The sequence below is a fragment of the Zosterops lateralis genome (assembly GCF_965231275.1).
Source record: "Zosterops lateralis genome assembly, chromosome: 6".
Lineage (NCBI taxonomy): Eukaryota > Metazoa > Chordata > Aves > Passeriformes > Zosteropidae > Zosterops > Zosterops lateralis.
In genome coordinates, this window is record NC_139761.1 from 46,140,395 (window position 1) to 46,168,095 (window position 27,701).

Sequence of the window (27,701 nt, forward strand, 5' to 3'; positions counted from 1 at the left end):
GATTCTCTTGCCAGCCCTTTTGGGAGCAGTTTTACTCTGCAGACTGCCTGTTGCTGTGAACTTCTTGTCTTTGGCTGACACTCCACTTGGTGTGATCCACTAGTGCCCAGGGAAGCCCTGCATCTGGCTGACATTGAAATACAGGGGGAATCACATGCCAATCAGGGAAGAACTTACTCATGGACATACTTTCTTCCCTGACCCCAGCTTCCACTCATATCTCCTATTCCATGAATTCATGTGGTGTTCAAGTAATGAGGCAGAGATAGAAAGCTCCAGCTAGATCCAAAGCATTGCTCCTCCTCATCTCTTACCTATTGGTAGGTCTCTCTGATTTTGGGAGAAGCACCTTCTAGTCTCTAATCTCTTCACTAGGAGAGGAGGGCCATGACCCTCTCTGTGCATTGATGTCAAACAGTCTTCTTTCTGGGGCCAGAAAGGAAGGGCTCGTTCTGGAGACGTTTGCTGTGCTAAGGGTGGGCTGACCTCTCTAGCTCTGTGGCAGCTGTCTCATGTGCAGCTTCTGCTGAGTTCTTACGGGGTCCCACTCATACCTTTGTGCCTTTGTCTGTTTTCTCTGTCCCTGTTGTTTCTAGCAACCCCACCTACAAAGACACCAAGCACACCAGAACCTGCTACTCCCACACCAACAACAGCTGGAACTCCCATTATCACTTCCAGCACCACGATTCCCCCTAGCAGCACCACCAGCATCAGCACCCCTAACACAACAACAACTGTTACTGGTTCATCAACAACCTCCTCAACTTCTTCAAGCCCATCCACACCCATACTGGAATATACGACCACCCTACCAACTCCAGGTACTTCTGCCTTGTCCAATCTTGTATCCCCTTGCTTTGGGAGTAATCAAGATCTATGAGCACCTCCATTTGTGCCTCAGTATGGAATTGGGGATGGGTGTAACTGCTGTGCATCCAATGAAATGTACTTTGCCCAAAGCTGGAATTTGGGCTGGCTGTTTCAGAAGTGATGAGAATTCAGGGGTCCTTGTGAGAAGCTCTTGGCTTCCATTACTCAACAAGCATCTAAGAAGGTATTTCATGCTGGTACTCTTTCCTACTGGGCTTAGAAGGATGCTAAATTTATGGGAAATCTTGTGTTCTTATTGTACCTTGTCCTTCATCTGTTAATAATGAAGTCACTGGACTTAAGATGTGAAATCACAGTGGGGATTACTCTCGCGGCACTGTAATTTTGGGTGCTTTCTGGGAAAAATTTTGCAGACTTCCTTCACTGTCTTCTCCTTTGAAATGTCAGTGCTAATGAATGCCAGTATTTATATACATAGGAAGCAAGGATTTCTGTGACAGGCTTTTGAAAACAGTTTCACACTGCATACTGTCACTTCCTCTGAGGTGTGGTCTTTGGCTAATAAGATTCACTAATCTTCTGGGAAGCCTTTCAGAGGGCTGACATTGAATCAGTGGAACTTTTATGACAATGAGACAGGAATATAGTTCTGTGTTTGGTTCATTCTTGAACCACACATTCAGCTCTCAGCTCTTGCCCCAGGATTTAGTGAGGTGTTTGGGTAATGAGACAGAAGGCCTCATTCAGATCCAACACATTACTGCTCCTTATCTCTTGCTTGGTCTGATTTTGAGAAACATTTTCCAGAACCATCCCCAGTTTCTTCCAAGGAAACAAGGGACATGATCATCTCTGTGCACGAATGTCAAGAATTTGGCCTTCTTAGGCCAGAAAGCCTGGTGCTAGGGGCCTTTGTTGTGTTCAGATGGGCTGACCCCTCTAGCTATGAGGCAGCTGCCACATACAAAGCTTCTGTTGTGTTCACATTGAGTCCCACTCATGCCTTTGTGCCTTTGTCTCTTGTCTCTGTCCCTGCTGTTTCTAACAGGCACACCGAGCACAGCACCCTCTACAGCAGAATCGTCAACCACGTCCACGTCACCAGAGACCACCACCAGCACCACTCCCTACAGCACTCCCACCAGCACTCCCACCAGCACCACCACCACCACTACCACCACTACCACCACCAGACCTACGACAACAACACCATCAACCATCTCAACTCCTGGACGTATGTTCCAAAACCAAATAATTCCTGCTAAAAGCCCTCTGCATCTGACTATAGTACCAACAAATAATTCTCTGGCTCTGCTGCCATTTCTGGCTTTGCTGTGGGAGTAGTGAAGGTCGATGAGCACCTCCATTTGTGGCTCTGGATGGGATGAGGGATGGGTGTAAGCCCTGGGTATCCCAGGAAAAGTCCTGCACCCAAACTGCTCTTCAGGCTGGCTGTTTCCTAAGGAACAAGAATATAGAGGTCCCTGGGGAATGATCATGATCAACAGTGGTCCAAGGAGGTATTTTGTGCTTGGGCCCAGTGTAGACAGCTACTGAAGTGATGGCAATGTTGGTTTTGCTGCTTCTTGGACTTTGTCCTTCAGCTGGGCGGAATGTAGTCACTGCACACAAGATGTGGAGTTGGAGTTGGGCTGAAGTTTGTGGCAGTGGCATTTCAGGCTCTGTTTGGGTGCAGCTGTGCAGACCTTCTTCCCTTTCTCTCCTGTTTTGTCTCTGTGGCCATGGCTGCTACTTACCAGCTGTTTGGGCTGCATGAAGCTTCCATGGCTTTTGCTGGCAGAGTCTGGGGAATGGTTTCAGAGTGCAGATTGCCCCTCTTGACAGACACAAGCTCTAGGCAGCTGTAGGATACTACCAGTGTTTCTGTTGGTGCTTGTCTCCAGCGATCTGTGTGCTGCTGGGAAGCAGCTGAGGCTTTGTCAGCAGCATATGTTGTTTGCCTGCTTTCCCTGTCATTGAGTGTCTTCCCAGTGGTTGGTTTGTCCATGAGAGAGTGAGGTGGTGTGCATGGCCCAAGACAGTGTTTGGGTTCTCCATGAGAGAGTGAGGTGGTGTGCGTGGTCCAAGAAGCTGAGAGAGTGACAAGAATCTCTGCTTAGTCCTACTCTGCCTCCATGTGAGTCTTATATGAGTGTTTTTTGCACATGAGAGTCCATCCAAAGCAATGTGACCCAGCTGTTGGGGCACACACATAACTCATCAGTGCCTGTGTTCTGATTTAGGCCTGGAGTGGTTTATGGGGCCAAGAAGGGGAGGCCTGGCAACACCACTGAGCTTTCCCATGGCCAGTCTTGGCTGAGTGCAGTAGCAGCCTGATGGGCACTGTTGAGTGCAGGAGATGCCCAGAGAGGGATACCTGTGTGTGAGCTGGTGCCCTGCATTGCTGTGTCTGTCCTTTGTGTTTCTAATTGTCTGTTTCATTGTCACCTCCAGCGTGTGAGTGCATCTGGTCGGACTGGATCGATGTGAGTTACCCAGATGGTTCTGACAGGAACAGTGGTGACTACGAAACCTTTGAGAACATTTGGAAGAACAACCCCTCCTGGGAGTGTGCAAAAGTTGAGAATATTTCATGCCGATCAGAGAAATTCCCCAACATTCCCATTGCAGATTTAGGGCAGAAAGTGGTATGTGATGTTAACGTAGGGCTCATCTGTAACAATAAAGATCAGCTGATAGGAGGTATGGTACCCATGCCAGTCTGCCTGAACTACGAGATCAATGTCTGCTGCACCCCCAACAAACCAGAGTGTCTTCCACCTCCAAGCACCACGAGCACCACAGTTTCCACACCTTCATCCACAACGAGCAGTGTATCTCCTCCAATATCAACAACCACATCAACGCCAACAACAGAGGAGACTCCCAGCAGTACCACCCCCACCACCACCACCACCACCACCACCACGCCGCCGCCCAGCACCACCACCAGCAGCAGCACCACCTCACAGAAAACAACTACTCTTCCTGTCTCAACAACACCCATTTCAACTACTTCAAGCACATCCACGCCCACACCAACATACACCACTACCACATCATCTCCAGGTACTTCTCTGATCTGTGCTCTCAAACATTTCCTTGCTGTGGGGAATTGAAGGGCTGTGAGCACCTCCATTTCTGCCTCCCTCTGGGATCTGAGATTGGACTAATTGCTGTGTATCCCTTGAAATGGCCTTTGCGCAAAGGCCTCCCTTGAGTTGGTTGATTCAGAAGGAGCCAGGATACAGGGGTCTATGTCCTCCTCTCCTGTGGAGATGTTGATCATCTTGGTACCGTGCACAGATCCTTCCCTGACCACAGATTCCCATCTCAGCTCTTACTCCATGAGTTAGTGAGGTGTTCAGGTAATGAGGCAGAGATAGAAAGCCCATGGTAGATGAAAAGTATGACTCCTCCTCCTCTCCTCCCTTTTGGTAGATGTCTCTGATTTTGGGAGAAGCACCTTCCAGCACTATCCCTGGTATCTCCTCCAGGCGTGGAGGGCTGTGACCCTGTGTGTGCATGGATGTCAGGGGTTTTGCTTTCTGGGGTCAGAAAGGAAGGGCTGGTGCTGGGATCTTTGCTGTGCTTGGGGTGGGCTGATCTCTCCAGGTCTGGGGGAGCTGCCTCCTGTGCCGCTTCTGTTGAGTTGACATTGAGTCTCACTCATGGCTTTGTGTCTTTGTCTGTTTTCTCTCTCCCTGCTGTTTCTAACAGCCACACTGAGCACACCAAAATCAACAACCATTCCCCCAACACCAGAGACTACCACCACCACCACCACCAGCCCTCCAAGCACAACAACAACAACAACAACAACTACTGGTACTGTATCACCAACACCCACCTCAACTACTTCAAGCACATCCTCACCAACACCGACATACACCACCACCGTACCAACACCAGGTAATTCTCTGGCCCATTCTCTGATGGGTTCCTTTGCTTTGGGAGAAATGAAGGTGCCGTATTTCCTCCTTTAGTGTGTCTCCATGGGGTTGCAGACTGGAGGAGTTGCTGTTCCTCCCCTGCAGTGCCCTGTGCTCAAAGCTGGCCTTTTGACTGGTTGGTTTAGAAGAACAAGGATTTAGGGGTCCTAGGGTAAAGGGTTTGGCTTCCCTGACTCAAAAGGCTCCTGGGAGAAATTTCATGCTGGTGCCCAGCTTATACAGATTCTGAACTGATAGAAATTCTTGTTTTTCCTGCTGTTGGACTTTGTCCTTCAGCTGGCTAGAATATAGTCACTGGACCCACGCATGGAGGGCATTTGGAGTGCGAATTTAATCTAGGAACACCTAGGAATTAATTCTAGGAACAGCTGGGCAGACTTTCTTCCCTTTCTCCTCCTCCTTTGGAAAGTCAGTGCAAGTGGATATCCGTGCAATGGTCTTAGAAGCAAGGATTACTCTGGGAGACTTTTAGAACTAGTTTTGCACTGAAGAATGCAACATATGAACTGTAGCCTTTTACTGATTACATCTGCTAGAACTCTGGGAAACCCTTCATCAGGCTGACATTCCCCCAGAGAGAAATTTCATGATAGTCAGGCTTACTGACTTCTTACTTACTCCTCTCCACACTCCCATCTCAGACCATGGATTCACCACCTAGCACTTACTCCAGGAATTTGTGAGGTGTTCAGATAATGAGGTACACGTAGAAAGCCCCAGCCAAATTAAAAGCATTACTTTCCCAACTGGTAGGTCTGTCTGATTTAGTGAGAAGCACTTTCCAGCACCATACCCAGTCTCTTCCAAGGAAAAGAGGGACATGACCATCTCTGTGCATGGATGTCACACAGTTTTGTCTCTAGGGCCAGAAACGGGGGGGCTGGTACTAGGGACCTTTGCATTGCTAAGGCTGGGCTGACCCCTCTAGGTCTGGGGCAGCTGCCACACAGACAGCTTCTGTTGTGTTCACATTGAGTCCCACTCATGCCTTTGTGCCTTTGTCTCTTGTCTCTGTCCCTGCTGTTTCTAACAGGCACACCGAGCACAGCACCCCCTACAGCAGAATCGTCAACCACGTCCACGTCACCAGAGACTACCACCAGCACCAGCACCACCACTACCACCACTACCACCACCAGACCTACGACAACAACAACTGTTACACCACCCACCGTCTCAACTGCTGGACGTATGTTCCAAAACCAAATAATTCCTGCTAAAAGCCCTCTGCATCTGACTATAGTACCAACAAATAATTCTCTGGCTCTGCTGCCATTTCTGGCCTTGCTGTGGGAGTAGTGAAGGTCCCTGAGCATCTCCATTTGAGGCTCTGGATGGGATGAGGGATGGGTGTAAGCCCTGGGTATCCCAGGAAAAGTCCTGTACCCAAACTGCTCTTCAGGCCGGCTGTTTCCTAAGGAACAAGAATATAGAGGTCCCTGGGGAATGATCATGATCAACAGTGGTCCAAGGAGGTATTTTGTGCTTGGGCCCAGTGTAGACAGCTACTGAAGTGATGGCAATGTTGGTTTTGCTGCTTCTTGGACTTTGTCCTTCAGCTGGGCGGAATGTAGTCACTGCACACAAGATGTGGAGTTGGAGTGGGGCTGAAGTTTGTGGCAGTGGCATTTCAGGCTCTGTTTGGGCGCAGCTGTGCAGACCTTCTTCCCTTTCTCTCCTGTTTTTGTCTCTGTGGCCATGGCTGCTACTTACCAGCTGTTTGGGCTGCATGAAGCTTCCATGGCTTTTGCTGGCACAGTCTGGGAATGGTTTCAGAGTGCAGATTGCCCCTCTTGACAGACACAAGCTCTAGGCAGCTGTAGGATACTACCAGTGTTTCTGTTGGTGCTTGTCTCCAGCGATCTGTGTGCTGCTGGGAAGCAGCTGAGGCTTTGTCAGCAGCATATGTTGTTTGCCTGCTTTCCCTGTGGTCGGGTGCCTACCCAGTGGTTGGTTTGTCCATGAGAGAGTGAGGTGGTGTGCATGGCCAAAGAAGCTGAGAGACTGGCACGAATCTGTGCTTAGACCAAAGGTCTCCCTTGAGGTGCTTCTTTCAGAAGGAGCAGGGATACAGGGATCCATGTCCTCCTCTCCTGTGGAGATGTTGATCTTCTTGATACTGTGATGTCCCCTCTTGACGTATCCTTCCCTGACCACAGATTCCCATCTCAGCTCTTACTCCATGAGTTAGTGAGGTGTTCAGGTAATGAGGCAGAGATAGAAAGCCCATGGTAGAGGAAAATTATTACTCCCCCTCCTCTCTTCTGTGTTGGTAGATGTCTCTGATTTTGGGAGAAGCACCTTCCAGCACTATCCGTGGTATCTTCACCAGGCGTGGAGGGCTGTGATCCTGTGTGTGCATGGATGTCAGGGGTTTTGCTTTCTGGGGTCAGAAAGGAAGGGCTGGTGCCAGGATCTTTGCTGTGCTCGGGGTTGGCTGATCTCTCCAGGTCTGGGGGAGCTGCATCCTGTGCCACTTCTGTTGAGTTGACATTGAGTCTCACTCATGGCTTTGTGTCTTTGTCTGTTTTCTCTCTCCCTGCTGTTTCTAACAGCCACACCTCCACCCACACCGAGCACACCAAAATCAACAACCATTCCCCCAACACCAGAGACCACCACCACCACCACCACCAGCCCTCCAAGCACAACAACAACAACAACAACAACTACTGGTACTGTATCACCAACACCCACCTCAACTACTTCAAGCACATCCTCACCAACACCGACATACACCACCACCGTACCAACACCAGGTAATTCTCTGGCCCACTCTCTGATGAGTTCCTTTGCTTTGGGAGAAATGAAGGTGCCGTATTTCCTCCTTTAGTGTGTCTCCATGGGGTTGCAGACTGGAGGAGTTGCTGTTCCTCCCCTGCAGTGCCCTGTGCTCAAAGCTGGCCTTTTGACTGGTTGGATTAGGAGAACAAGGATTTAGGGGTCCTAGGGTAAAGGGTTTGGCTTCCCTGACTCAAAAGGCTCCTGGGAGAAAGTTCATGCTGGTGCCCAGCTTATACAGATTCTGAACTGATAGAAATTCTTGTTTTTCCTGCTGTTGGACTTTGTCCTTCAGCTGGCTAGAATATAGTCACTGGACCCACGCATGGAGGGCATTTGGAGTGCAGATGTAATCTGTGGCACTTTAATTCTGGGAACAGCTGGGCAGACTTTCTTCCCTTTCTCCTCCTCCTTTGGAAAGTCAGTGCAAGTGGATGTCCATGCAATGGTCTTAGAAGCAAGGATTACTCTGGGAGACTTTTAGAACTAGTTTTGCACTGAAGAATGCAACATATGAACTGTAGCCTTTTACTGATTACATCTGCTAGAACTCTGGGAAACCCTTCATCAGGCTGACATTCCCCCAGAGAGAAATTTCATGATAGTCAGGCTTACTGACTTCTTACTTACTCCTCTCCACACTCCCATCTCTGACCATGGAATCACCACCTAGCGCTTACTCCAGGAATTTGTGAGGTGTTCAGATAATGAGGTACACGTAGAAAGCCCCAGCCAAATTAAAAGCATTACTTTCCCAACTGGTAGGTCTGTCTGATTTAGTGAGAAGCACTTTCCAGCACCATCCGCAGTCTCTTCCAAGGAAAAGAGGGACATGATCATCTCTGTGCATGGATGTCAGACAGTTTTGTCTCTGGGGCCAGAAACGGGGGGGCTGGTACTAGGGACATTTGTTATGTTCAGATGGGCTGACCCGCCTAGGTATGAGGCAGCTGCCACACAGACAGCTTCTGTTGTGTTCACATTGAGTCCCACTCATGCCTTTGTGCCTTTGTCTCTTGTCTCTGTCCCTGCTGTTTCTAACAGGCACACCGAGCACAGCACCCCCTACAGCAGAATCGTCAACCACGTCCACGTCACCAGAGACTACCACCACCACCGGCACCACCACTACCACCACTACCACCACCAGACCTACGACAACAACAACTGTTACACCACCCACCGTCTCAACTGCTGGACGTATGTTCCAAAACCAAATAATTCCTGCTAAAAGCCCTCTGCATCTGACTATAGTACCAACAAATAATTCTCTGGCTCTGCTGCCATTTCTGGCCTTGCTGTGGGAGTAGTGAAGGTCCCTGAGCACCTCCATTTGAGGCTCTGGATGGGATGAGGGATGGGTGTAAGCCCTGGGTATCCCAGGAAAAGTCCTGCACCCAAACTGCTCTTCAGGCTGGCTGTTTCCTAAGGAACAAGAATATAGAGGTCCCTGGGGAATGATCATGATCAACAGTGGTCCAAGGAGGTATTTTGTGCTTGGGCCCAGTGTAGACAGCTACTGAAGTGATGGCAGTGTTGGTTTTGCTGCTTCTTGGACTTTGTCCTTCAGCTGGGCGGAATGTAGTCACTGCACACAAGATGTGGAGTTGGAGTGGGGCTGAAGTTTGTGGCAGTGGCATTTCAGGCTCTGTTTGGGCTCAGCTGTGCAGACCTTCTTCCCTTTCTCTCCTGTTTTTGTCTCTGTGGCCATGACTGCTACTTACCAGCTGTTTGGGCTGCATGAAGCTTCCATGGCTTTTGCTGGCACAGTCTGGGAATGGTTTCAGAGTGCAGATTGCCCCTCTTGACAGACACAAGCTCTAGGCAGCTGTAGGATACTACCAGTGTTTCTGTTGGTGCTTGTCTCCAGCGATCTGTGTGCTGCTGGGAAGCAGCTGAGGCTTTGTCAGCAGCATATGTTGTTTGCCTGCTTTCCCTGTGGTCGGGTGCCTTCCCAGTGGTTGGTTTGTCCATGAGAGAGTGAGGTGGTGTGCATGGCCAAAGAAGCTGAGAGACTGGCACGAATCTGTGCTTAGACCAAAGGTCTCCCTTGAGGTGCTTCTTTCAGAAGGAGCAGGGATACAGGGATCCATGTCCTCCTCTCCTGTGGAGATGTTGATCTTCTTGATACTGTGATGTCCCCTCTTGACGTATCCTTCCCTGACCACAGATTCCCATCTCAGCTCTTACTCCATGAGTTAGTGAGGTGTTCAGGTAATGAGGCAGAGATAGAAAGCCCATGGTAGAGGAAAATTATTACTCCCCCTCCTCTCTTCCGTGTTGGTAGATGTCTCTGATTTTGGGAGAAGCACCTTCCAGCACTATCCCCGTTATCTTCACCAGGCGTGGAGGGCTGTGATCCTGTGTATGCATGGATGTCAGGGGTTTTGCTTTCTGGGGTCAGAAAGGAAGGGCTGGTGCCAGGATCTTTGCTGTGCTCGGGGTTGGCTGATCTCTCCAGGTCTGGGGGAGCTGCCTCCTCTGCCGCTTCTGTTGAGTTGACATTGAGTCTCACTCATGGCTTTGTGTCTTTGTCTGTTTTCTCTCTCCCTGCTGTTTCTAACAGCCACACCTCCACCCACACCGAGCACACCAAAATCAACAACCATTCCCCCAACACCAGAGACTACCACCACCACCACCACCAGCCCTCCAAGCACAACAACAACAACAACAACTACTGGTACTGTATCACCAACACCCACCTCAACTACTTCAAGCACATCCTCACCAACACCGACATACACCACCACCGTACCAACACCAGGTAATTCTCTGGCCTGAGCTTTTGTTTGTCCCCTTCCTGTGGTTACCCTAAAGGTACATGAGCACCTCAAATTCTGCCTCTCAGTGGGATCTGGGATGGTTATAATTACAGGGCAACACTGAAGCAGCCTTTGCTTAAAACTTGCCTTTCATCTGGCTATTTAAAAGGAACAAGGTCTTGGAAAAAGTTCTTGGTACTCTGACAGAATAGTCTACAAGGACAAATTTCATGCTGGTGCCTAGCTTTCACAGATCTTGAACTGATGTGAAATCTTGCCTTTTTTGTTGCTGGACCTCATCCTTCAGCTGGCCAGAATGTAGTTACTGCATGGCTTTGGTTTTTTGGCACTGGCATTTTCGGCACTGATTAGACGTAGCTGTGTAGATATTCTTCCCTCTCTCCTGTTCCTTTGCCCTGTTAGTGCTAAAACCTTTCAGTGGTTATAGATGTAGGAAGAAGGATTCCCCTGCCATCCTTTTGGAACAGTTTCACTCTGCAGATTGTGACTTTCTTTGAACTGTGGTCTTTGGCTGATCAGATCCACTGAGAAGCCACTTGTCAGGGGTGACATTGGGAAAACCACATGCCAATCAGGCAGAAATATATTCCCATGCATTCTTTCTTCCCTTATCAAAGCTCCCCATCTCAGCTCTTACTGCAGGATTTAGCAAAGTGTTCAGGTGATGAGGCAGAGATAGAAGGCCCCAGCCAGACCCAAATCATTACTCCTCCTCCTCTCTTACCTATTGGTAGGTTTCTCTGATTTGATGAGAATCACTTTTCAGCACTATGCCCAGTCTCTTCGCCAGGAGAGGAGGGCCATGACACTTTCTGTGCATTGATTTCAAATACTCTCCTTTCCTGGGGCCAAAAATGGCTGGTGCTAGAGACTACTGCTGTGCTAAGCTGACCTCTCTAGCTCTGTGCTAGCTGCCTTATGCACAGCTTCTGTTCAGTTGACATTGAGTCCTACTCATGCCTTTGTGCCTTTGTCTGTTTTCTCTGTCCCTGCCGTTTCTAACAGCCCCACCTTCATCCACACCAAGCACAGAAGGAACGACAGCCACTCCCCCACCACCGGAGACTCCCATCACCACCACCAGCCCTCCAAGCACAACAACCCCTGTTTCTGGATCAACAGCGCCCACCTCAACTACTTCAAGCACATCCTCACCCACACCAACATACACCACCACCCTACCAACTCCAGGTAATTCTTTGGCCTGCACTGTTGTTTGTTCCCTTCCTGTCGTTACCCTAAAGGTACATGAGCACCTCAAATTCTGCCTCTCAGTGGGATCCGGGATGGATGTAACTGCAGAGCATCCATGGATGCCTTTCATCTGGGTATTTAAGAAAAAACAAGGTTTTGGGGCTCTAGAGAGAAAGTCTTGTCTTCCCTCACTCAAAAAGGCTTAGAGGAAGTTTATATATAGGTTCGTGCTGCTGCTCAGCTTTCACAGATCTTGAACTGATGGGAAATCTTGCCTTTTTTGCTGCCGGACCTCTTCCCTCAGCTGGCCAGAATATATTCACTGGACATATGTGCAATTGTGGCATGGCTTTGGTTTTTTGGTACTGGCATTTTAGGTATGGATTGGACATAACTGTGTAGATCTTCTTCCTTCTTTCCCATTCCTTTGCCCTGTCAGTGCTAATGCTTGTCAGCTGTTTTAGATGTAGGAAGGATGGATATGCTTTTGGGAATAGTTTCACTCTGCAGACTGTGACTTTCTTTGAACTGTGGTTTTTGGCTGATGACATCCACTAGTACTCCGGCAAGCCATTTCTAAGGGTCACATTGGGAAAACAACATGCCAGTCAGGCAGGAGCATACTTCTGTGCATGCTTCCTTCCCTGATCATTCTTCCCATCTCAGGTCTTAGCCCAGGATTTAGCAAGGTGTTATAGATAATGACACAGAGATAGAAAGCCCCAGCAAAATCAAAAGCATTGCTCCTTCTCATCTCTTACCTATTGGTCAGTCTCTTTGATTTGATGAGAAGCACCTTCCAGCACCATCTCTTTGCTCAGAGGGAAGGGCCACGACCCTGTGTGTGCATAGATTTCAAACATTGTGCTTTTTGGGGCCAGAAAGGAAGAGCTGGTGCTAGCGTGAACTGACGTCTCTAGCTCTGTGCCAGCTGCCTCATGCACAGCTTCTGTTCAGCTGACATTGATTCCCGCTCATGCCTTTGTGCCTTTGTCTGTTTTCTCTGTCCCTGTTGTTTCTAACAGCCCCACCTTCATCCACACCGAGCACACCAGAAACGACAGCCACTCCCCCACCACCGCAGACTTCCACCACCACCACCAGCCCTCCGAGCACAACAACCACCGTTCCTGTTGAACACCCAACTACTCCCACAACTCCTGAAATTATCACCAGAACCCCCTCGACTCCACCCAAAGAAGAAATAAGTAATTCCCAGAGTTTCATGTCCTTTGCTGGTTTTAGAAAGCAGGGTTTATTGGCAGCTTAATATGTGTTTTAATTTCTCTTCTCTGCACTAATGTAGTTGATTATATTTCAAAAACATCCTAGCTAACCCTTCAGCATCAATGTAATTTCTCCTACTGTCCCAGTTCATCTGCCTCTGTTAAAGGGCATGAAGTACATAAAGGTATTTGCCTGTCCTCACCTAAATGTGAATTAGTTTTCATTGAAGGACTGTCCACGAGTTCTGTCTGGGCAGAACCAGTGTATCTTAATTCCTTGAGCATCATTATTGTACTTATGTACACAGTGCTTCTCTCTCTACTGTGTGCCATTTGTATCATGCTATAGAAGCACAAATAGATGGCTCTGAGGCTGGCCTGTGAGAATCATGAACACTTTTTAACATCCTAATCAAAAACTATTCTAAAGGAGTCTCCATTAGCAACCATAATGAAAACTGGCCATGTGAAAAAAGCAGAAAAGTGTATTTGGGGTTCATAGCATCCCAAAATAGCTTGTGTGTGAGAAGTCTTAAAGGCCTGCTCCAGCAACTGCTCAGTCTCTATAGAATCAAATGACTCTGAGTATAATCAATGGTGGTATGAATGTGCCACATGAAGCAGCATAGGGAATAATGATCTTTCCATAGAATATTGTATGACAGCAATACAGCATTATCCAGGGTTCACTGATCTACTCAGTGGATTCCCCTGGATCTAGGACTGCTGAACTCTTCTCTGCAATATAAAGTTTTAATACTGCAGAAGATGTTTCCTCTCACACTGATGGTTTATAAAATGTTTATATCAATGTCTCCTATGCAAGATGTAGGAGATTTTGTTAATAATCCCTCAGTGATGGAAAAACTATTAATAAAACAATTTCTGCTTTATTTTTATCTGAAGACCCTATACTTATGCTTGTTAACTACATATGCTTAGTAGAAAATGAGATGACATTAGGAAGAAAATGCGATTTCCCTACTTAAAATACTCTTTTTTCTCCCTGTCTTAAAGAGACACCAGAGATTCCGATAGAGACAAGCACTCCAGTTACTCCTTCATCTACCCCACTGCCAACAACAAGGACAACAGAAATAAGTACAGTGTCTACTGCAAGCACCACTAGTCAACAGTCAACATCACCAGTGTCAACAAGCCCAGTGACAGCTACCACCTCTGAAGTCACTGAAGTAGGATCAACCACCAAGATCACCACTTCAGGCCCCACACCCTCAAGATCCACCAGCACCACACCAGTAACAGAAACACCTGTCCATGAGACCACTACCATCAGCATCCCAACCCCTCCAACAGGATCACCTACCACCACTTCCAGCCCTGGCACCACCACAACCTCAGGACCAAGCAGCCCTACAGCAACACCACCACCAGTATCAACAACCCCGTTCACTGGAACAGCATCAACCACCAAGATCACCACTTCAGGCCCCACACCCTCAAGATCCACCAGCACCACACCAGTAACAGAAACACCTGTCCATGAGACCACTACCATCAGCATCCCAACCCCTCCAACAGGATCACCTACCACCACTTCCAGCCCTGGCACCACCACAACCTCAGGACCAAGCAGCCCTACAGCAACACCACCACCAGTATCAACAACCCCGTTCACTGGAACAGCATCAACCACCAAGATCACCACTTCAGGCCCCACACCCTCAGTGTCCACTCCCCACACCACCACAGAAGGAACAGAAATTACAACCTCTGCAACTGTTACTACTCCAACAACATCACCTGCATCAACCAGCCCTGCGTCAACCACCACATCTGGTACTACTCCGACAGAAAGCTTTACCACCACTTCAGGAACCACCCCTAGTAGTTTTATCACAATCAATGCAACCACCACCTCCACCACCTTCGAAACCCTTTCCCCTGGCTCAAGTACTACATCTGGGCCTACTGCAACATCAACTGCAGTCACCACTACAGGAAGTTCCACATACAGTACAACTCCTCCAGTTAATGGCTCAAGTTCAACTACAAGTCTAATACCAACCACTCCTAAAAAAACTTGTACTATTTTCCCTAATGAATCTTATGAGGTGAGTAGATACCATGCTTTCATTGTGCTTTGGGTGGAGACTAGACACATAGCTTCAATGTTAATAACATAGAGAGTTAGGCATTAATCTGGATAGGAAAGGAAGTATCAGTCTGTTCTATTTCTTTAGTTTTCTTGGGCATCATCAGGACTGCCAATGATATTTGGATTGATAAATTATATATTGCTATTAGCTCTTCAAGGATAATTTTTTAAAAGCTTTCTACAAGGAGCTGGATTGCAGATCTGTGTTTGTCTTTGTTGTAGGATAGCTCTGATGAAGAGGGAACCAAGAGCTAAGTGGTGCTAAGCTATCTTTTCTATTTTTGCATTTGAATAAGTCCAAGTGGGTAAAAGTTATTTGTGTGTTTACATGGCAGCCCAACAAAAATACATAGGGCTGAATTTGTCTGAATTTGCAATGAGTCATACTTGTTCACAGACTGGTTTCAGGAGACAACTGTGAAACAGACCGCTGCATTCAAATGCTTCTGAAATTTGACTCAGAGTTCTTTTTTTTCTGTTTTTTGAACCCTCCACCTCTGACACAGATAAATTAGTGTCTTGTACATCTCTAAAGCCTCCTGATAGTTTAGGTGCCTATCAACTTGCTCAGTAGATCTGCAGGAATAAAAATTAGACATTACTGAAAAACTGGTAGAAGAAAGAAAAAAACCTCATGCAATCACAATGCACATAATCACCTTGGACATTTTTCCCTGAACAGTTGGTGTTCACTGTAGCTTCAGCTATTAATCTGTTCTAGGCATTCATGGAAGGGAAGTGATCATATATTGGCCATTTATATTGATCAGTGTCTTTCACTGTTCATTAGAGAGGGTGTTAAGGTGATGAGATTAGATGAAACGTCTCACTTTTAGATAGCTGTAATTAGAAAAGGTGATTCCCATTTTGGTGTACTGGCTTGACTTTTGTAAGTAATGCTTTTCACTTTGGAGCTCTCAGTTGTTCTAGATCATCTTGCAGACCTAGATATTGCTGATGGACTTCCATCCTATTTTCAGATTTCTGGTGGGGGAAAACTTGTCAATAAACAATAAAGCTTTTTAGAAACCTGCAGAAGATATTCAGACATAACTGTTGTCAGTCTCACTGCATCCTAAGATTTGTCTCCATTTCCCTTTTCCCTCTCTCTTTTCAAACACAGGAAGGTGAATCATGGTGGCTCTGTAACTGCACTAAGGTAATATGTATAGAAGACAACGTTGTCCAGGTGATTCCAGTAATCTGCAATCCACCTCCGAAACCAACGTGTTCCAATGGACTGTCTCCTGTGCCAGTCATTGATGAGGATGGATGCTGTTGGCACTGGGAGTGTGATTGTAAGTATATATTTTTTTGAATATTTAATCTCCTGAGGAAACAGTACTATTGTCAAGATCAACAATATTAATCAGGGAACAAGTATTGTTCAAGGCTGTGACTCAGTCTTCTGGTTTTGCTTAGAGTGCTCTCTTGATTCTTTTTAGGGAATGGAGGGATTTGCTTAAGTTGCCAATAGCTCTACAAAACTGTTGTGTCAGTAGAGTAAATTGGTCACCCAAAGTATGATTTAAATGTCCAAATGCAGACATCTATAGGTTAGAATCCTATTTTTATGTTACTTGTTCAGACTATTGGTAAAGATATCTATGGTACAGTTAAGCCTATTCTCTCTTGTCTGTCATTAATGTCAGATGAACTGTGCATTGAGAGTGCTTGGTTTTTATTGATAACTTCTAGCTAATGAGCTCATGCATTGACATATATACTTTATTAAAATTAAAATGCCCAAAGTTCACTGAGATGTTTCCCACATCTAAAGATTTTACTTGTAGTCTGATCTGATTTTATATGTTGCCATAAAAGCCTGTATGTTTTTTTAGGCTACTGCACTGGCTGGGGAGATCCACATTACATGACTTTTGATGGATTGTACTACAGCTATCAAGGGAATTGTACATATGTCCTTGTGGAAGAGATCAATAAGAAAGTTGACAACTTTGGGGTCTACATTGATAACTACCATTGTGATTCACGGGATGTAGTGTCCTGTCCTCGAACTCTCGTTGTGAGACATGAGACTCAGGAAGTGAGGCTAAGAACAGCACAACCAAATACTCTACAAGTTGAGGTACTAAAGAATTCTACCATTGATTTATTGATTCAGATATTAATACTGCATCAACAGGAAAGTTATATTCACAATGTTTGGGAAAAAATTCTTCCGTGTTTTAGATTAAGTAACAGTTTGGATTATAAAACGGTACCGCTTCAATGGACTTCAAAGGACTACTTCAAAGCATTTTTTTACTCCAAATGTGGGGGGAGAAAAAAAATCTACAACTTCTTGTCTTTTTAATCTCAAATCTTTGCAGAGGTCTCCTAAATACACCAATGTGGACAAATTGCTAAGAATTAAGGATATAAAATAAGTTAATTTATAATTAACACTAATGTTAGAAAGGAAAACAATGTGGAATGGGAGGAGATAATGTAAGGTAGACATAAAAATAAAGTGCTGGCCTGAAGCATTTTTTAAAAGTACCATTAGTAGTCTTGACTTGTGTCATGTTTTTAATTTTTCAGAATAGGGCAGTTATATGTTTATTCTATTGATAAATGTTATGTCACAGTTTTTGGGCTTCAAAATTAGTGAGAAGCATTTGGGGCTTTTGGTAACTTTTTACTGTTTGTTTAGTTTATTTTTGTACATTACTGTGTGAGAATATTGCAAGTTAGGTTGCAACATATCGTTGAAAATTTACAAAATTCAGATCTCTTTTTTTTCTCTAAAACAAAAAAATCTCCAATTGCTGAGTGAAGGTAATAGTGTTAGTTTCTCAGGTATATAATGGCTATTGTATTTAAATGAATAATACAATTTTAGTCTTATTTTAATTATTTAATTTTCCTATAAGCATGCTCCCTTTATGGCAAGAAACCTAAAATTTTATACCATATGAATTTAGGAGAATTTTATATTCCACTTTCATGAGAAGTCCTTGATGCCACAGGCACTCTGATAAGTGTTAGGATTTAGCTGGTTTAAACCTTGAATTTATAGTCTCATTTGTCTGAGGCTGATGGGCTTTTGTGGCTCAGAGAAGAAAACTTTGACTTTTCAGTAACAAAGGAAACGCAGGAACATTTGTTGCAAATTAAAAGAATGTTATTTACCTTTACATTCTCTCTGCAAAACAAAGGATCAATCAATTGTTTTGAAAAATCAATATAAATTTATGCCTCTTTTCTGTTTTCCTTTATTTATTAGGTGACAGTAAACAACCAGCTTGTGGCTTTGCCTTACAAGAAGTTTGGTGTGAGCATCTATAAGTCAGGCATAAATTCCGTTGTGGAAATTCCTGAGCTGAAAATGAATGTGACCTACAATGGCTTGTCCTTTTCTATCAGAATGCCCTACAGCCTGTTTGGCAACAATACCCAGGGACAGTGTGGTAAGGCTTGCTCTTCCAATTTTGCACTCTCAGAAAACCACAGTGATAGCCATGCTGCAAAGATGAATGGAATTTCCTAACGAATCTGTGAGTGAATTCTTTCTCCCCTTGCCACCCTTAGGTACTTGCAATAACAACACAGCAGATGACTGCATGCTGCCAAATGGAAACATTGCAGAAAACTGTGAAATCATGGCAGATCATTGGCAAGTTGTTGATCCTTCCAAACCACAGTGCTCTCCAGGCCTAGTTCCTACACGTCCACCTAGCACAACACCAACACAGCCTTGCAAAGAATCTTCCATTTGTCAGCTTATTTTGGGAAGGTAACATTCCTCTTGGTTTTACAAGCATTTGGTCTTTGATTTAAACTAAATTTTAGAATTAATTTACCAATGGAAAGTGTTTCTAACTATTGCTCCATTTTTTGTATCTTTATGATTTGCTTCTACTTCTTTCACTTTTTCTGGTTGTTATTTTTTGCTGACAGTTTCTTTCAACCTCTGGCTGGCACATTAACCTTTGTTGATGTTCCCACATTCTTCTACACTCTCTGCCCTCCTGTGTCCCATGTTCTTGCCTTTTGCCAGATTTGCTTAGCAGAAAACAAGAGTCCAACTGAAAACAGAGATCTTACTTTTTAGAACACCGTGTTAGAATTGAAAAATTAAAAAAATCAAAATTGCTTTAAAGAGCTAGCACATGGTTGCAACCAATAATATACAGCTCCTGGACTCAAAATGTTGGAGTCTAAGTGTTTTGTAGGTGAGGGAAGAATGTTTTAAGATATGCTGGAAGGTTACTATCTGGATAAGTGCTCTTAGCACAAATCTCTCATCAACAGTCCACGTCCACAGATCCTTAATCTCCTGTGTCCACTGTTGCCACATCATAATATGTTAGGCACATTGAAAAATGTATGGATCATTCAGTAACTAATAATAAATATTTCTGTTTCTAGTGTGTTCCAGCCATGCCATGCAGTTGTCCAGCCTGAAAAGTACTATGCAGCCTGTGTTTTTGATAGCTGTGTACTTCCCAACCTAGACCTGGAATGCTCAAGTCTGCAGATCTACGCTGCCACCTGTGCTGATCAAGGCGTGTGCATTGACTGGAGAAAACACACCAATGGTGTATGCCGTAAGTATCTGGCCATTCATCTTGAATTATTAAGAAAGATTATGTGCAGTAATGCCATACTGCTCTCAGAGTAATGAAGCCATCAATAAATCACAGCAGCTGTTCTCCTTAAGTAATTTTGCAAGTAACATTTTTAACAGTGGAAATGATAAATGGGCCTGCAAAAATATACATGTATTGACTGTGCCAGAAACATCCCGTATCAGTACATACTTTTTTGTATGCAGGCAGTTCTATGCTTTGCACGCATTAGCAGATCACTATTTGGTGACATGTACATTAGTTTTCATTTGTAGTAAGAGCACAAATGGAAGGATGACACTTCCCTTCGAGAACTTGTGCAAAAGAGACTGAAATTATGCAAAAAAATTTTAATTAAGATGTAGACTCTTGGCTTGATCACCTTACCTTAAAGGACAGTACTACATCTCTATGGCTAAATTGCACAAAACTATTCAATTTAGAGACATGAGTCTATCTGGGATTTTTTCCTCTTTGCTTCTCAAGATTATCACAGATACATAGGAAAATGAGTAAACAGTGTTTAAGTTCTTGGCATAAGGTCATGAGGCTTTTTAATGATATTTTTACTGAGGTGTTCCTTCTTTTTGTTCTTTCATTCCAGATCATGAATGTCCTTCAGGTAAAGAATACAGAGCATGTGGTCCTATTAAGGAGATGACCTGCAAATCAAGGTAAAAACTTCTTTCACTGTTAGTTACAGCTTGTATAACTATACAGTTGTATCTAATGCACAGGTGAATCAGCAAAATCAACCTCATCTCATGTCTTAAACTGACTGTCAAATTTATTAGCACTATTCTGTTGACCCTATATCTGGGTACCTGAACTGTTTCTGTTTATGTTGTTCGACTATATCAAACACAGACACCGACAATACCCAATCACAAATGTACAGGTCATTTGCCACTGTATTTTCAGTGAAAAGGTTTTTGGCATAATCCTCCTTATCTGTCTACAACATTAATGGAGTTCCTCTGAACATTTTGTCTCACAGAGGACAGAACGACACTTCAACTAAACAAGTGGAAGGCTGCTTCTGTCCTAATGGAACCATGCTGTATGACTCTGGTGTGGATGTCTGTGTGAAAACCTGTGGTAAGTTTTACTGCTTCACTTGTATGCATGTTTGTTTCCTCTTTGTTTCCTTCCGTGTATGCAACATAGATTTGACTGTTTGCAGTGCTCATACAATGTACAGTAGAGATGCTTCCTGTTATATGATTGGTAATGGAATTTTTTTTGTATTTTCCAGGCTGTGTTGGAGTGGATATGATACCAAGAGAGGTATGATGCTGTATGCTTTTGGATTTCAAGTAGAAGTTTGGGTGGGGAGAGGAGAGTGGTCTCCGCTGGTACAATCTTATTTTGTCATCTCCAAACTTTGTATTCCTGGTTTTATTTCTGTTCCTTTTAATTGGTTACTATGCAATCACTCATTTTATTGTTTTTCAATGACAGTTTGGAGAAAAGTTTACAGTGGACTGCCAGGACTGTATTTGCCTGGAAGGTGAACATGGCATTGTATGTGAGCCTCATATATGTGAACAAAAGAAGGTCACCTGTGATGGAGAAGGCTTCTATGAAGTCATTGAAGTCAATCCTGCAGACTCCTGTTGCCCTCTTTTCACTTGCAGTGAGTTTATATTTTGTATGCATTTATGCTTTGCAGTGAGTTTATGCTTATGCAGTAAGTTTCTAGTCTTTCTATATCTCTAGGCAATAGAAAGGAAAAGAGACTGAACTACCTTAGTACCAGAGATCTACAGCAGGGAGTCACAAAATAGTATCTTTCCTCATGCTTTTTAAAATCAACTTGTACAGTGCTAGGGAAAATACATTTTAATATTGCAATGATTTGGTGTAACTGAATTTACTGTTATGGGACTCAACATAACTCAAGCTGAAATTCTTGTGTTCAGGGCCACATTTTATTTAAGTACCCTACATATCCAGTGCCTGGATTTATGAAGAAAAACATGTTCCCTATCTGCAATTTGTTTATTTGAAGAGAATATGAACTGTTTCCTAGCAATAAGAGTTCATCCTAAGCGCTTTGATGGGTGCTTATTTCTAGTAGCTGTGATTTACTGTACTTTCTGGCTTACTTTTTTTTTTTTTTTTTTCCTTGCTCCTCAGAATGCAATACAAGCTTGTGCACAGCTAAAGCCCCCAAGTGCTCACTGGGATTCGAAGTTCATTCTTATATTCCCAGTGGTCAGTGCTGTCCTGTATACCAGTGTGGTAAGTCCCTTTGAAATGTACTGCAGTGATTAGCCTTATAGTTTTATTTATTACATAATTTGGCATTACACCTAATAAGACTATATGCAATAGCCTGTTGAAAGAGGTGTTAAACACAAGCAGATTCTACAAATTCACTACTATTAAAATTGGTTATTAGTGCTATAGTTATGAAACTAGGAAATCAGATATAGCTCAGGTGATTCAAGTTCAATTTCCTGCTTCTAAAGACATGTAAAAACAGCTACAGAATTAACTGGGATGATGGCCTCAGCTTAATCTAGCAAAAAGGCCCTAGAAGCATCCCCAGTAGAAGACAGATTTACAGTTCTTGGTAACTGAAACAAGGAAGTACTTGTATCTGTTACGTGGACATTCTTGGCTCTGAACTGGACTGAGTATTCTGGGACAAATATTTTTCCCTTCTTGCACATGCAGTATTAATTTTTATACTTTATACATATTCTGTCTGCTACCAGAACTGGGGAATAACCATATGAATTGTGATTCATTGTGGAAGAAATGAGTTTGATTATAGTGGGGTGAAGATATTTTTTATTCTTTTTTCCTATCTAAACACATTACTCTTTGCTTATTAACAGTTGCCAAGGGAGTTTGCGTACACGGGAATGCTGAGTTCTTGGTAAGTTCCTGTTTTAACAGTCTTCTAAAAATGCTTAAAACACCACTTAGTATACTTGATCAGAAGTGCTGTGAAAAGGTTTATCCAGTACAACAAACATTGTAGAAATTTTCAAATTTCTGTCAGTGGTTTATCAATTTCACAAAGCCTAAATCTTTTCTGAAAAGTTTCCTATGTAGAAAGAAATTGAAGACCTGCATGTATGTCAGTATCATAGAGGAATTTGGGTTAAGTGTGCTGGCATTTTAAAAAGTCAGTCCACATTTACTCTCAGCACATTATTGCAGTTTTAAGACTCTGTTTACAAAAATTAAAAGACATGTAAATAAGTATTATTCTAAAGAAATCTAGATTTCTAATAAATTCTCTTGGGTCTAGTAATTGTACCTGTTCTTTTAATATGAGAGTTTGTCATTGCTATACAGTACCTATATATTTCAGTATTTAAAATGTTGTCTTCATAAATGGCTAGCCACATAGCTATCCAGTTGTTTTTATTATTTGTTTCCTTTTCCATTGCTTCATTTACAGATTTTTTAAAAAAATTAATAAATGTTTGTAAAACATATAATATCTCATTAATTTGTGATATTGTTTTCCTTAAAATGTGTAGCCCAACTCCTCAGTCTTTGTTGACAAGTGTCAGAATTGTGTCTGCACAAATGATGTGAACGTCAGCACTCAGCTGAATATCATCTCCTGTGAACATGTCCCCTGCAACACACACTGTCAACCAGTAAGTGGCAAACTTAAAAAACAAAGGAACCCCAAATACTCATATATGTGAACACCAGTTTGATCAATGAGTGGTATTAAGCAAAGGGCAGGGAGTTGAAGCCCAGAGACCAACTCCAGCATGGATATCAACTGTTCTTTGAGCAGTCTACTTCCTGAGATTGATTGTGTAACTGTCAGCATTCAGTTCACTCTGGCGGAATTAGTTGGGAAATTTCTGTAGAGCACCTTGTGGAGAGATATTTAATTATTATGCATATTTATTCTAGTGCTTTAATTAATATTCCATTTATAACCTGCTTCTGTTACTTGTTTTATATTGGGTTGGAACACAAAAAGGCACAAATCTGGAGTGTACTTCAGAGCATAATTAATTAATGGATTTGTATGTTTTCGTTTATTTCTCAAAAATTCATCCATCATAATGCTATTGTTTTTAATTAATTTTAATTTTTAGGGATATGAAATTAAACCAGTGAAAGGTGAATGCTGTGGAAAATGTGTGCAGACCAAGTGTATTATACACACATCAGACAATTCTGAACTCATCCTGAGTGTAAGTATGCTCTACGTCTTAGTTCTCCACCAAATCTGTAAAGTTCCCCATTCCAGAAAGGGAACATCTCCTTGCCAGAGACAAGGCTTTAGTATAATTTTGACCTGAAATATCAAAATCTTATCTAAAACAAAATCTAGCTACAAATTTTTGACCTGAAGATAGCTCTCATGAAATAAAATTATCTGTAAGGCCCTTCCTTGAATGAGAAACCCAATAAAATTGGAAGGGGCTTTCTTCCAGTGTCTGGAAGCTTCCCCTTTTCTATGTTATTTGATTTCTGTATGCTGAAAAACACTATTAAAGCCTGCATATGAAACAATTCTATTGCCCTAGTAGGATGAAGGGTTAGGGTTTTTCTTAATTAACATAAAACAGTCTAGCTTTTTGAAGGCAAAATCCATTGGCAAGGATGATTTTGTTAAAGTACCTTCTGTACTTTAGAGGCATTTTTCTTTCTCAAGGAAAATACTATGTAAAACTGAAATTCTCTCCCTGTATGGCAGATTGCAATACATGCCATGATCTGTATCCCAAATGACTGTTAACCTAAAAATAATTGACTGGGAAACAGGAAGAAAGTAATTATCAGAGAGCAAGAAAATTTGTGTCTGAGTTCCCTTCAGCATTCCTTATTATGTTTTGCATTTCACTTGCAGCCTGGAGACTTTAAAAATGATCCCAACAACAACTGCACCATTTATAGCTGCGTAGATATCCACAACCAGCTTATCGCTTCCACATCTGAGATTACCTGTCCAGCATTCAATGAAGAGAGCTGCAAACCTGTAAGTAAAAATGGAAAATTTACCCTCTACTCCATACATAGTTCAGTTTAGTTCAGCCATCTAACTGACAACAAAAGCAAAATTTAGCAATTATGGCCTTTTGTCATAATTTCTCAGTCCTAAGGGCAGAAGTTCCAGATGCATCCATCCACAACCCTATAGAGTGTATGAAATAAGATACTTGGGTGAGAATTCAGTATTTATGACTGGTAGCTGTCTCTCAATAGCCAAAATACTGGTCAGCACTGAGATACTGAGTCTTTACTGACTGCTTTGTTTGCAGTTCTGTGTCGGCAAGAGCCAGGTTTCCTTAAATGTTACAGAAACAAGCTGTTCAGTCAGTAGGCTGCCAGTAACACCATGCAAAGTCCCCATTCAAATACAGAGGATGCTGAGAAGCCATTTCTTGGAATTGCTTCTGAGGAAAAATTGCATGATGTTGACTGTAGACTTCCTTCAAAGAATTGTTTTTATTTTCACAAGCCTTTGTAAATTGATAGATTTCAAGTCAGGAAGAGACTATTATCTTTGCTTATTTAGGTCAATGTTACAGTTTCCACTGGTTATTTCCAGCCACTGAAGAATTGCTTTCCTCAGTTTTTTGCCTTAATGCCTATTTAATATAGAAAAATAATATAATGTAATTTTTTTTCTGTTTCTTTTTTCTTTTAGGGAACTATTTCGTTCTTACCTAACGGTTGCTGCAGAACCTGTAAGTATGCCAGTGCATCTGAATCAACAATACAGAGAATGAATTGTCTTCTTAAATCAGCCCATTCTCGAGATAAATTTGTATTTAAATAGATACTTTTATATTTATATTTGTCATTCCAAGCCTTCACTGTCTGATCTCTTTGGGGAAGTTTAAGCTGAAGCAGAAAGACCACTTAAGGCAATTCTTTGAGTGCTCTAGTGAAGCCCAGGGAATGCTGGGGTACAAGGGATTCCTGGATCTATTTCACTAGAAGTATTTTCTGCTGTTTCCCTGCAGGTGCCCCTGTGGACAGCCAGACGCCGTGCTCCGTGCGCCACAGGCAAGACTTCATCATCTACAATGGCTGCCGCTCTGTGGACAGAGTTGACTTGACTGAATGCGAAGGAACATGTGGAACCTTCTCGCTGTAAGTAAACTCACCAGACAATGAGATTTAAGTCCTGGTAGCACTGAGTTTGTTTATATAAAAGGAACAATAAATAGTAGACTACACAATGGTAGAAGACCTGGAACTATTTGTTTCCTGAATCATGGACATAAAATTGTGAAATCTGTGACTGACTGGTTGATTTGTCATAATACAAAGCAGAAAAGTGCATTAAATTGTCTCAGGATTCAGACAGCTCTGGTAAGGCCTATTCATCTGTTAAGAGCTGGCTTTGTGTCAGACCACCTAGGCTAGAAATCATCACAGAAGAACATGGATTATTTCCTATAGTGAGAATAAGCCCAGAGAGCAGCCAGACATGACAACTGGAAGTGAAAAAGCTGCTTCTGAATAGTAAGCACCTAAAATGAAATGCACATACATCTTTTAAAGGAAGATTCAAATATGCACAATTTTTATACAGTGAAGAAATGAGAAAATGAATGCTTTAGATGTGGTGTTAGTAGAGTAATTTGACCATACATTTTTCTCTGGAATGAGAGAATATATTAAAAAGTGGCTATAAGGAAGTGGTTAGTAGGACACCTGGTACTGAGCTACTAAAACACTGGAAAAACAACTCTAGCACTCCAAAGAAACTTACTGCCTATCACTGAGTCTGCCACAGTGCACCTTACATGGATGAAAACTTGTCTTTAGTATCACATGGAACTCTGAGAAGCCAGAGAGTTTATTAGTATTTTAAAATTCCTGATTATCTCAGGGTCTTGCTGTATGTGGTTGCTTCTATCACATATGAAAGAAAAAGATGGATCTTGTCACAATTTATAGCCTGATATTGACAGATTCTTCAGGTTAGGAATGGTGCTTAGGAAGCTGATGAACACAAGGCTGCAAAAAAATTCTTTGCTGTGAGATATGAACAGAAAGAGCTGCTGCTTCCCCTTCATGTTAACACTGCCCTGATTGGGTTATGCATTTTCACAGAACAATCACTGTTCTGTCAGATGAGCTTAGTACTTCCATTAGCCACAACTGTGGCTCTTCTCACAGGAGTTCTGTACCTGATTTCACCCTTTCCTGTACATTGGCTTCTGGCGGAGAGTAACATTGCCATTTTGCATTGTAACAGATACTCTGCTGAGGCTAATTCCATGGACCACAGCTGCTCCTGCTGCAGAGAAACAGAGACCACTGAGAAGTACGTGGTTCTGAAATGCCCCGGTGGGCACTCAGTGTCACACAAGTACATCTACGTGGAGAGCTGCAGCTGTCAAGACACTGCATGCAGCAGGCCACAGTCCAATGAGCTGCAGAACAATGAAGAAATTGACAAGGGCAGTCTGAGCCGGATCAAGAGAGCCATCAGCTTCACGTCAAAATGAAGGCAAAAGAACCCTGGCATCGTTGACTAAAAGGACTGTGAACCATTCTCAATTCCTTGACTACTATTGAACTTTATTTTTCCCAGTAACTGCATCCTGTTTGTTCTCTAATTAATTTGAACAGTGCCCTATTTATTTGTGCACAAAATAAGAACACAAATTTGTATTCTTACTAGTGCACACCCTCTTGGGTCCTTTTCAAATCTGCTTATTTTTCTCTGAATGATTAAAAGCACATCTCAAAAAGCATGGCTTTTGTATTTATTCTTATACAGTCTTGATGAGTTTGAGTTTGAAGAGAGAAGAAAAGTTCTTTTTCAAGTTATAGGAAGTCAAGTGGTTTCGTAAATTTTTGAAGTATCTACTCCTGGCTCCTTAAAAGCTGATCAGATTGTGCTGTTCTGAAGACCAGATCTAAAAGGTGGCAGGGAAGATGACGCTGTCTGTCAGAACAAAGGCAAAGATGAATAATGATCATGAAACTATTCAGGTGACTTGGAGAAACTTCTAGTTCAGCACCAGAACTTACTTTAGCAGGGCTCTGTATTTTAGAGCTGTCTCAGTTCATCACAATTACGTATTTTCACAAAAAAAAAAAAAAAAAAAAAAAAAAAAAAAAAAAAAAACCAACAAAAAAACCCCCCTCAGCTATGTAAAGTTCACTCACAGTGCTTTCAGGATGTATGCTTACTACTGTAGTAAGAGCTTTCCAAATTCTAATATTTGCAAAACAGATGCCCATCACTAAAGCTAACAATCCTAGGTTTCCTCTGCAGAAAA

General features: G+C 43.1%; 1 protein-coding gene across 1 annotated transcript in view; it reads left to right on the forward strand.

Annotated features, from left to right (window-relative positions):
• The window catches only part of LOC310910162 (mucin-2-like), a gene marked incomplete at its 5' end in the record, with an annotated part of 66,121 nt that extends 38,951 nt beyond the window's left edge, over positions 1-27,170 (forward strand). Inside the window, 27 exons of the mRNA XM_083862619.1 lie at positions 1,883-2,068; positions 3,289-3,903; positions 4,555-4,746; positions 5,821-5,976; positions 7,343-7,546; positions 8,613-8,768; positions 10,135-10,335; positions 11,360-11,545; positions 12,574-12,756; positions 13,792-14,849; positions 16,017-16,191; positions 16,735-16,982; positions 18,123-18,306; positions 18,428-18,632; positions 19,268-19,446; positions 20,072-20,141; positions 20,465-20,565; positions 20,723-20,754; positions 20,929-21,103; positions 21,607-21,711; positions 22,314-22,354; positions 22,968-23,090; positions 23,547-23,645; positions 24,305-24,433; positions 25,106-25,145; positions 25,425-25,554; positions 26,669-27,170. Of these exons, the coding sequence (XP_083718745.1) occupies positions 1,883-2,068; positions 3,289-3,903; positions 4,555-4,746; positions 5,821-5,976; positions 7,343-7,546; positions 8,613-8,768; positions 10,135-10,335; positions 11,360-11,545; positions 12,574-12,756; positions 13,792-14,849; positions 16,017-16,191; positions 16,735-16,982; positions 18,123-18,306; positions 18,428-18,632; positions 19,268-19,446; positions 20,072-20,141; positions 20,465-20,565; positions 20,723-20,754; positions 20,929-21,103; positions 21,607-21,711; positions 22,314-22,354; positions 22,968-23,090; positions 23,547-23,645; positions 24,305-24,433; positions 25,106-25,145; positions 25,425-25,554; positions 26,669-26,921 (5,426 nt within the window). The 3' untranslated portion in view covers positions 26,922-27,170. The remainder of the gene's footprint in view (positions 1-1,882; positions 2,069-3,288; positions 3,904-4,554; positions 4,747-5,820; positions 5,977-7,342; positions 7,547-8,612; positions 8,769-10,134; positions 10,336-11,359; positions 11,546-12,573; positions 12,757-13,791; positions 14,850-16,016; positions 16,192-16,734; positions 16,983-18,122; positions 18,307-18,427; positions 18,633-19,267; positions 19,447-20,071; positions 20,142-20,464; positions 20,566-20,722; positions 20,755-20,928; positions 21,104-21,606; positions 21,712-22,313; positions 22,355-22,967; positions 23,091-23,546; positions 23,646-24,304; positions 24,434-25,105; positions 25,146-25,424; positions 25,555-26,668) is intronic.
• Between the last annotated feature and the right edge of the window lie 531 nt (positions 27,171-27,701).